Below are 10000 nucleotides of genomic sequence, written 5' to 3' on the forward strand. Positions count from 1 at the left end.
ATATTGATATTATTACCAACACTAACATAAATATAAAATAAAATATTTCCAAAATGTAGGAAAAGATTAAACGGAGATAGGTCAGACTAGTAAGAGTAAGCACTTGTGGAGATATTTGTGTGTAAATAAAATTAACAAACTAAACTCTGTTTGCATGGCATATCAATTCATGACAAACCCTGCAGAATTAGATTAACAATCTTTGTTTAGTTTCTAGCAGTTTCAACTGCTAATACTACTACAGTATGTCAGATCTGAAGAGTGAATTCACTTGATTTTTTTTCTCAAAAACTCTGTCATGTGACTGTTTATATCTTTTCATATAACTTTCTCAATCTGAGATATACTATCAATGCAAAGTGCACATTTGCCGGAGATCTTATCTCCACTGCTGGAAGCTTGAATTGATTTGAAGAGAAACAACCATTATAAAGAAACCTATTTATTGAACCTTTATATATGTATATATATATATATAAAATACATATCACTGCATTCCTCTTCCCTATCACTTCTGTTCTTTGGCAACAGGCTCTGTTTTACTATTAGACACATTCTTGACAGCATTGCCAAACAGAGAAGCAAAAAGAATATTAATGGCACCATCATCCATTTGTGGTGGGTAACAAGGTGCTAAATACTGCTGAAGTTTACTCATAACCTGCAAAAAGAAAAAAAAAATCATGAGAAAGGATTAGAACACACACAAAAGAGGAAAAGATATTAAAAAACCATAAATGATACTGTTGCTTTTCCTACAAAAAACTCAAATTACATGAACCTCTTGAACATGTCAAAATATGACAAAACATTTTACAAAACCAATTCACTTTTTGTTAGGATTACTTACATCGAACCTAATTTTCCGTCCCTTGCTTGCTTTAGTATCAACTTTCTTCTTGGCTTTCTTACGCAGGTTTTGGATTTCAATCCATTTCCTTGACACATCTGTCATGTCTTCTGATAGTGCCACCTTGGCTTTCAGTACCTCTTCTAGTGACCTTGTATAAAAGTCACTGTCGTCAAATATCTCGGAGTCATATTCTTCCTTTCCCACCTGAGTGTATAAAAAAGTAATTACACTTAACATATGGCAGAAAAGACAAGTTAAGGAAGTATGCATAACATTCTCTTGCCTTGAGTATGAACATTAACCTGTTTTACATTTTACACAAATGAATTTCAATAAATGCCCCTTAAAACATCCAATCTGTATGAAGTTGTAACTGAAAATCAATATCAAGTGTACTTTCTGTAATAGTAAATGTGTCATTAGAGTGGCACTATTAAGCAAAAGACACAAAAAGCACTTAAAGGAACAAATGCCTACTTTACTAAACAGATTTCATATCAAAAAGAACCAAATTATGATTTCAAATTATTGAGTGAGTCTTGAAGATAACATTTAATAGTTACTCTAACATTATCTCAAGTAAAAATATTTTTTAATCTACATGGAAAATGGAAATCTATATACTAATAAACATTCAATTCCTTTGCTAAATCAGAGCAATCAAACTCCCACACTAATTATCTCCTAGAATAAATATGCAAAGTAAATGAAAACAGTCTTCTATCCATACATTTCTCAAGGACAAGATGAAATAAGCAAAAATAATTACTGTTTGCCAAATAATATAAGTATATCAGACTAGCAAATGCATCAAAAGATCTAAAAAATATTGAACCCTCTATCAAAAAAGTACTGACCTCTGTATTAGTGCTATCCTTACGACCTAGAATGTGATATGCTGTTCCTCTAGTTGCACCGGTGAGCTGTGTACGTTGAATTAGTTGTTGTTTGTTGCCTAGAATGTTTTTCATCTGCTGTAAGGCTGATACTTCAAAACTACTGAATGAACTCTGAGCATTGCGACTGGATAGCAACTTAGTTTTCTCATACCACCTGTAATAAACAGAGTTAGTAATTAGTACATCTACAGAAAATTATACTTATTTCTTGTACAAAAACTTTTATAAATCCTGTATCTAAATTTTCAAACAGCCTACAATTTCACTCTAACTTTGAGGCTAGTTATGTGAATGCCATAGTAAGTGCTCTGTGTGTCAGTGGTATATAACAGCCTTGGTGATGGCCAGTTTCTGTATAATTATCCTTATTATTTTTTATCATTAGGTGGTGGCCTGTTACCACATAATTATTATTGCCATTATCATTTTATTACTATCATATTTAACTATATTATTCTTATTGTTATTATTGTAATCATTATCATTATTATTATCATCATCATCATTATTATTGGATTCAATTTCGGGATGGTTTTATTATATTAAGGTAAAGTTTAATTTGGGTTACAATACCCAAATTTGTTAGAGCCATTTATTAAATTGAATTCTGTCAGTTTGTAGAATGGACTATAATCAAACCCTGATCATCATTCAACTTATTTGAGATGATTGATGAGAATACACTGTGAACATACCTGTTTATAGTTTCATCCCGGAATGGAATATATGCAGCATGTCTTTTACTCAACACCTGCTCGTACTCTTCCATCTTCAATTTCCGTTTCGTTCCTTTACTGCTCTCTTTTTGCTCCTCTTCTTCCATCTTTTCATCTTCACTACTTGTAATTTCTTCATCGCTGTGGAGAACAACATTTTGCTAATTCACAATCATTCTACTACAATTAGTTGATGGAAATGAGCAAGGAATAGATGATTACATGAATAAGTGTATAGAGCATGTCGAAAATGGAATTTACCATTATGCATAATGATACATTACACTGAAAATGTTAGATCTCTAAACTATATATTTTTTTTGGGTAAATTTTAAATCTCTGAACTATATTTTTGAGGCATAGAAAACAAAGCATGACAAAAGGAAACATAAAAATAATTAAACTGCCATACATTAATTCACTTCACATCAGGTGATACACACTAAACAGTGCCACATCTCAGCAACTCACCTTTCTGTTCCCATATCCTTCTTCTGTTTGCCAGTTATTATGTGTTGTGTCTCTGGATTTTTCTTTAAGATTAATTCCTGAAAGCAAAGAAAATTTGGTTGAGTTTCTGAATAATTCTATATCAACTGTATATTTTAAAGACAACAGAATAAAATACATATAATATATAGGAAGTATTTTCACTAAACTTCCAATAATAAAGGGGGGGGAGCAGTCTGCTAAGTGCTTTCTTTAATTTGGGTGATAATAATGAAGGTTTAATATACTAAAGTTCTAATGGCATAATACAGGTTTCCTTCATCATGCCTGTACAGTCAAAGAGGCTAAACACATTCATGTACTTTCTACTAGGAGACCTGAAAGGTGAGGAAGTGCTATTGCACTTATTATATTAAATTACTAATACTAGTAATAATAAAAAAAAAATCCCAAAAATCAAGGGAAAGGGTAAACAGATAGGGGAAATAGGACTAGTAATTGTCTCCTTGGTGACTGCGTATTTGTCAAGCCATCTATGTGTAAAAACGATATATATACTAGAATCACAGTGGACTTGGCATGTATGTCATAGCATCCCAGCACAAAGGGATAAAAGCAGTCTCAGTCTGATAATTGTGCTCATACTTACTTAGATGCTACTATACACTATGCAGCAGCATAAACACAAATGAAGATATAACAAATCTCACCTGTATATCAAGAAGTGCATTAAGCAAGACCTTGGTTGCAGATTTTGCAGTGGAAAGATTCTTGGTGTAGTTTGGATCATTCTCCCGGACAAACAGCTTGAAGGTGTTACACTGTGGTAATTGGTTTGTCTGACTCACCATCTTCTGCATACTGATGCGACTCTCAAACAATGAGTCATATATTTCTGTAAGTACACACAAAGAACAGATTGAGTATACTCTTTTGCTTGTTAGTGAGTAGGACTTATCCAGAAGCTAATGGAAGATAAGCACCTCAAAGTAATATGGTATTACCTTGTAGGGCTTAAGGCATGCAGCCCTCCTTATTTGAACAGTTTCTCTGAAATATGCTATAGCACTAATTTCCTACACTTAAGCTAATCATACTCTTTAAAACCAGTAAATGCTGTTGTGAATATACTATTCAATATATTTCTATATTTCTTTTTAATTTTACAGCAAGACCTTTACATAAATCAATTTTCTGAAGATCAATCTGATATGCTTTCAGTCTTGTATATCAATCAAAAATTCATTCCCATGCTAGCACTTACCTAACTGACTTTTCACTGCTCGACCTTTCCTGACCTCTTCCGATTGATCTTCGCTGCTGAATTTCTTAAGAGATCCTCCATAACCACTCTCAGAATCAAAACCTTCTTCTTCCTCTACACTCAGCTCTTCATCTTCATCGTCATCATCTTCAGCATCATCTTCGCCATCTTCAAAATCTTCACCGTATTTGCTGAAGTCCTCATCCTTATCAAATCTAAAATGGAATTAAAATTGTAAGAAAGTGTTACTCTTTTTACTTTTTTTTGTTCCTACTCAATGGTTGAAAGAAAAAAAGGCAGATATGTTCCTATAAATGAATGATTATGAATAAAAGTAAAGTAACATCCACTTACATGAATTCACTTGAGTCATTCTGGAGTTTTGCACGAATCTTCCTTGTGGATTCATCCTCATCTTCCTCACTGTCCAAGCTTTCATCTGATTCTGCATCCCTTGATTTGTTTTTCTTGGTAGCCTGTTTCAAAGCCATTCTCTTCAACCCTCCATTCACTTCAGCAACACTTTCTTCCTCACTCTCATCTTCATCTGAACTTGCCTCCTCCTCCTCCTCTTCCTCTTCTCCATCTTCTTCCTCATCCTCCTCATTTTCATCATTACCTTCTTCATCTTCATCATCTTCTATGACAAAGAACTTGCTCAATGATGGATCAAAGGTGACTTCATTATCTTTCTTGAGATCCTTGCGAGAAACCTTTTTGCCTTTATATCGAGGATCACTTTCTGATAAGAGAGCAGCACTTTGTGCTCTTAGCTTGCTAATCGACTGCCCAATCTGATTGGCACTCTCTTCCTTTGCAACTGAATCTACTACCTGCGCTTTGGTTATTACTGTATGGGAGGAAAAAGGAAATATATAAGTTTGAGAATACATACTTCCATACAGCTAAAATTACCTACTATGTAATCTTAGTTTATGTTACCATCAAGCAATAAAAGATAACTTTAAAATAAAGTTTAAATAAGTGCAACAAAAAGCATAAAGGATATCAGAAAATTCTGAGGGGCAAAATGGAAAACAACACGTATATGCAAATCAAACACAAACATATGAATTTGCTAATAGTATACATCAAAATTACAATTTTAACATTATATACAGCAAACATGGATAAAGTTTCACACACCTAATTACATAATCTGGTATAATTACACTTTAAGATACATAAAGACACGAGGAATAAAAAATCAATTTTTCTATTGTTTTTCTTTAAGATGCACATGATGGCCTTTCATCATTTCCCCCCTTTTCAGAACTATACCCTATATCCCCTGTCTATAATCAGGAAGGGGAAATAACACCAGTGAAAAAAGTAAGCATCATTGCCACATTTAAGGAAAAAAATATATGATATGTATATATAACTTCAGGTGGAATGGTAACTTTTCACTTCATAGTAAAACGGTGTACAATTTTTGATATAGGAAGATGGCTTGGCTGATTTTATACTAGAATGCGTTGGGAGGGCTTCTTCATACCATTTTTTTCTAATCTGACCTTATGAGAAAAGTGGGGAAAAAAGGTATAATAGAGCTCTTCCTAATGCATTCCTGAGTAAAATTAGTCAAGTCCCACTCTCCTATCATAAAATCTACATCCTATTTTACATCCTAATGGAGAAAAAAAATCATGAAATGAGACAATTGCAAGTGGAATTAACATAATCATTCATGATCTATGTAGAATTATCATTATTTTGTTTAAATGAAACATCGTTATACACCAAACTGGTGCAATTGGAAGGGGGGGGGAGAATCCTATATAAGCACACTACATTAGTTACCCCTTTCCCTATTTCATTCACTTTTCTGGTGAAAATTAAGGTATTTTCTGACCCTTCCCCAGGTTATAATTTTTGGCTAATAAAGATAGGACTATATTTTTCTGCAGTGAGCCCTATATAGCTATGCTAGAATGTGATAGTTGTCTAAAACTGTGCATTTCTGGAAAAAAAAACTAACAGCAGTAAAAGAATGGCTTTTACTTTGCATCTATTTCCAACTCGCACAGTATGCATAAATATAGATGATAGGGAAACCCACAATCCACAAACTAGAATTATTGAAAGTTAGAAAACAGTTTCAAAATCCTCCTGGATTTCATCTTCAGGTTTGATGCAATTCTAGGAGGAGTTTGGCAAGCTCTGGGGAGTTTATGAAGGAAGAAAGCTAACAAATATATAAATGTATATTGTTCAAAGAAGAAGAGAAGAAGAGAAGTGAAGAAAAAAGAGGAGAAAAGAGGAGAGAAAGAAAAGAAGAGAAAAGAACAAAAGAAGTAGAGAATATGAAGAAGTAGAAGGAAAAGGAAAAGGAAGTAAAGGGGGAGAGGAAAAAGAAAAAGAAGGGTAGGACACAGTAGCCCTTTTGAAATAAGATTAAAAGGTGGAGACAATAAACAAAAAAACAGAGGTCTATCAGCCACATATCCTATTTCCTTCCCTAATTTTTTTCTGGTATACCTCATACAATTCCTATCTATCACAACCATTATTGCTCTAGTTCTTTGCAGAATACATGCTAGATTTATTCAGAACAGGATGAAAGTTACCTAAATAATATTGTGTATAATCAGGATTCAAAACCAAATTAACATTTACTGAATAATAGCTTGAAAAGTTAAATTTTCTGGACAGGACAATAAGATGAGGAATATTAGATTAAGAGCCATAGAGAAAACATGAGATGATACATCACTGGCTAAAAGTCCCGCAATTCTTCATCCACTGCATTTCATACACAGGCAAAGGCAAAAGTAATATCCTAGCACTTCAATGTTAAAGATGGGAATAGTTTAAACTACATCATGTGGTAATATTTTATTTTGCACAGCCCTCAACCATTCATTTATCATTCTTGGTTTCAATCATTCACAATGTAATATGTGTGGACCACTTGTCTTCCATCACAATATTAATAAGTGAAAGTATTGGTAATTGTTTATGAAGTGACTGCAACCTCTAGAAACAAGTCCCTTTAACTCCAGCCACACTTGGAAATCCACAGACTTCACTGTATGTTGCTGTTGTTGGGCATCCACCTGATTGCAGTGGCATAACCTATGCACAGCACTTGTTGCAACCTACTGTCTTCAATTCTCACTTTTTTTTGCCTACACACTTTATGTCATGTATCAATGTATAGTTTTCATTTTTTAATGATAGTATAATTAGATTTTCCAGTAAATATAAACCAAAATATTACCAAATGCTATTTTCTTACTATTAACTTGCGGAGGCAATACTGTAGATGAAAAGTTTATTTTCATTCCTTCAGTCTGTTATATGTAAATTTTTCTTCTAACAGAAGGCTGTGTGGAACTAAAACCATTGCAGATGCCTACTAAATAATCTTCAATATGCAAAGATTTACTTTTAACAATTATTTTCTTGCCTAATACCAATGACGATGGTAAAACCATAGAAGACAATTTTTTTTTATTTTCGTTCATAATGTCCAATATATGTAAATTTTTCCTTCTAACTGAAAGCTGTGTGAAACTAAAACCATTCCGCTAAATTTATTGATGTTCGCGACAGGGCTTCAACGTGGTTATTTCTATGGGTATATCAAAGAGCTAAGACTGCCAGTGAGATTTCCCGAATATAGCCTACAGAATTAACGCCTAGAACTTTCTATAACTATAACTACAAGAACAGAATTTGGTACCTTGGTCTTCATCATCCACATTAAATGAAGCCGCCGGGTTCAGAAGAAATTTCTCAACATAAGACTGGAGTGAATTAGCCATGATTTTCACGTGTTGTAACACAACACTGAACGCCTGTCCCACAGTCCGCCCTCACCAGCCCGAAGCACATGCACGAAATTTGTAAACATTGGAGAAGACGTAGCGAATGAAAATAATTTTTAGAACTGGAAAATATATACCATAAGAAAGAGGTGGTCGTTATCATATGATATGCAATATTTACTTTAAAGTGGTTATATATATGTTCTTTATATATATAATCATGCATAGTGATAATGAGGCAGGCGAATGTGTGTGGATCAGTGTTAGTATAAATGGTTTTATGTAAGTATACGTCTGCTATATTTATATATAGAATAAGCAAAAATGTATATTTATACATATACTACTGGTGCATCCATAAAATGAAAAAGAGTATTCCGTAAAATTTTATCCAGACCGTATCCCCTTCACAGCGGCATGATCGTCTGCAGTAAACAAAAAGTCTTGAGGTCTAGTCCCGTGTGTGTTTGAATGAAATTACCATGAAACCAGGGTCAACACGGCGAACAAAACAGTGACAAACTCCAGTACAACTTCCCTTCTCCCCACACATCCCAGTCAAGAAGGAGAAGGACCCAGCGAAATGTCAGCCGAAGTGGCATCGAGTTCGGCTGTCCAGGATGGCCCGAGGAAGACCTTATTTACCCCGCAGGAGATCGACCAAATCGCCAAGTTCCTCGTAGCGAACCAGAGGAGAGAAAGGGAAAATGTCATAATTCCAAGGACCTTTGTTCCTGTGGTGATCAAGGGGAGAGAAGAGAAGACAGTCGAGGCGATATTCGAGAGCTGTCCTTTCAAGGCGGTGTTGTCTCTCATGGCAGGTCAGTAGTGTATGCGTATATGCTTCTATATATCACATTTCTCAAATATTTTACCATTGGGGAATCTATATTAGGGTAAATGTTCATCCAATTAGATTTTAACCTCCTTGACAGAAGAGCAAGCTTGGATTTGAGAACAGCACCAATTCCAATAATTCCTAGAAAAACTCTCTGCTTGCTGCCTTTTGCTTGCCTGGCAAAATTTATTTGATTATTCATTATCGTACTTAACACACTGCTTTCATTGTTGTAGAAATGTAATGAATTAAGTTTTTGCTCCTGTCAAAATTAAGTTGTAAATAATTATGCTTTTTGTTTTTGCAACTGTGTCCAAATATTGTGGCATTTTGAAATGGTTTTGATTTTCTTACTATGTGTATCCCCAAAGAAAAGCCTTTAAGTATTATTATACGACATTTGATTGTTTGTGATATTTCCAAAGTTCTATATAACAAAAAGTAAAAAAAAAAACTTTATCATACAGGCTTTGTCCTTGGTGGTGGTATTGGTCTATTTGCCGCCAGTGTGACACCAACTATACCAACCCCAGAAAAACCTACACAGTCAGCCCGAGAGGTAAGATGAGAAAATTTATCAGTGAAGAAGTTTCAAGTTGGAAAAAAAAAGGATTTAGATTATTCAAGAACTAGCTATAAGTATGTAAAAGTGATGCATAGTTTAAAAAGGATTCACTATGATCCATAAGAATGAAATGTAGTACAGTTGATAATTGACACAGTAACTTTTGAGATATGTAATGATTGTCTTTTTGGGATGGAATTTACTGATGCAACCCTTTTGTTTCAGGTTCTCAGAGAACTAAAAGTTTCTACACTTTCATACGGTAAAAATTTTGCTGCTATTGGATTCCTGTTTTCAGGGATAGAATGTGGGATTGAATCAGTAAGTATATTTAAGTATCAAACTAATGAATATATAAAGTGAATGAGGAATTATTCTGAATAAAAAAAGCAGCAGTTAGTTTTCTGACTGAGGCCATGTGTTTAGAACTGATGTAGTCACTTGAGTAGTATTTATAATTTTCAATTGCCATTATGAAAAGAACTGTTATTTTGGCAAAATTAGACTACATCAAGATATAGATAATAGATCTGATATGGTAAATCTTGAAATGAGGATCATGCAAAGACAGAGAAGAACTAAGATAATGCCAATCAGCACAATGTCTAGATATACCCACAATCACATATCAAAGATACTTCC

General features: G+C 33.9%; 2 protein-coding genes across 2 annotated transcripts in view; one reads left to right on the forward strand and one right to left on the reverse strand.

Annotated features, from left to right (window-relative positions):
- Positions 1-426: 426 nt before the first annotated feature.
- On the reverse strand, positions 427-8038 carry LOC113815022 (protein AATF-like). Its single transcript, XM_027367108.2, has 9 exons — positions 7871-8038; positions 4537-5032; positions 4183-4397; positions 3629-3813; positions 2940-3016; positions 2448-2609; positions 1711-1906; positions 851-1057; positions 427-661 (listed from the first exon to the last, which is right to left on the reverse strand). The coding sequence occupies exons 1-9, from the start codon at positions 7950-7952 to the stop codon at positions 509-511; spliced, it is 1773 nt and encodes a 590-aa protein (XP_027222909.2). The 5' UTR covers positions 7953-8038; the 3' UTR covers positions 427-508.
- Positions 8039-8357: 319 nt separating this feature from the next.
- Positions 8358-10000, forward strand: part of LOC113815021 (mitochondrial import inner membrane translocase subunit Tim22) — a 3242-nt gene continuing 1599 nt past the window's right edge. The window contains exons 1-3 of the mRNA XM_027367107.2: positions 8358-8776; positions 9261-9352; positions 9584-9679. Of these exons, the coding sequence (XP_027222908.1) occupies positions 8539-8776; positions 9261-9352; positions 9584-9679 (426 nt within the window). The 5' untranslated portion in view covers positions 8358-8538. The remainder of the gene's footprint in view (positions 8777-9260; positions 9353-9583; positions 9680-10000) is intronic.

Source organism: Penaeus vannamei, chromosome 1, assembly GCF_042767895.1.
Source record: "Penaeus vannamei isolate JL-2024 chromosome 1, ASM4276789v1, whole genome shotgun sequence".
In the NCBI taxonomy this organism is placed as follows: Eukaryota; Metazoa; Arthropoda; class Malacostraca; order Decapoda; family Penaeidae; genus Penaeus; species Penaeus vannamei.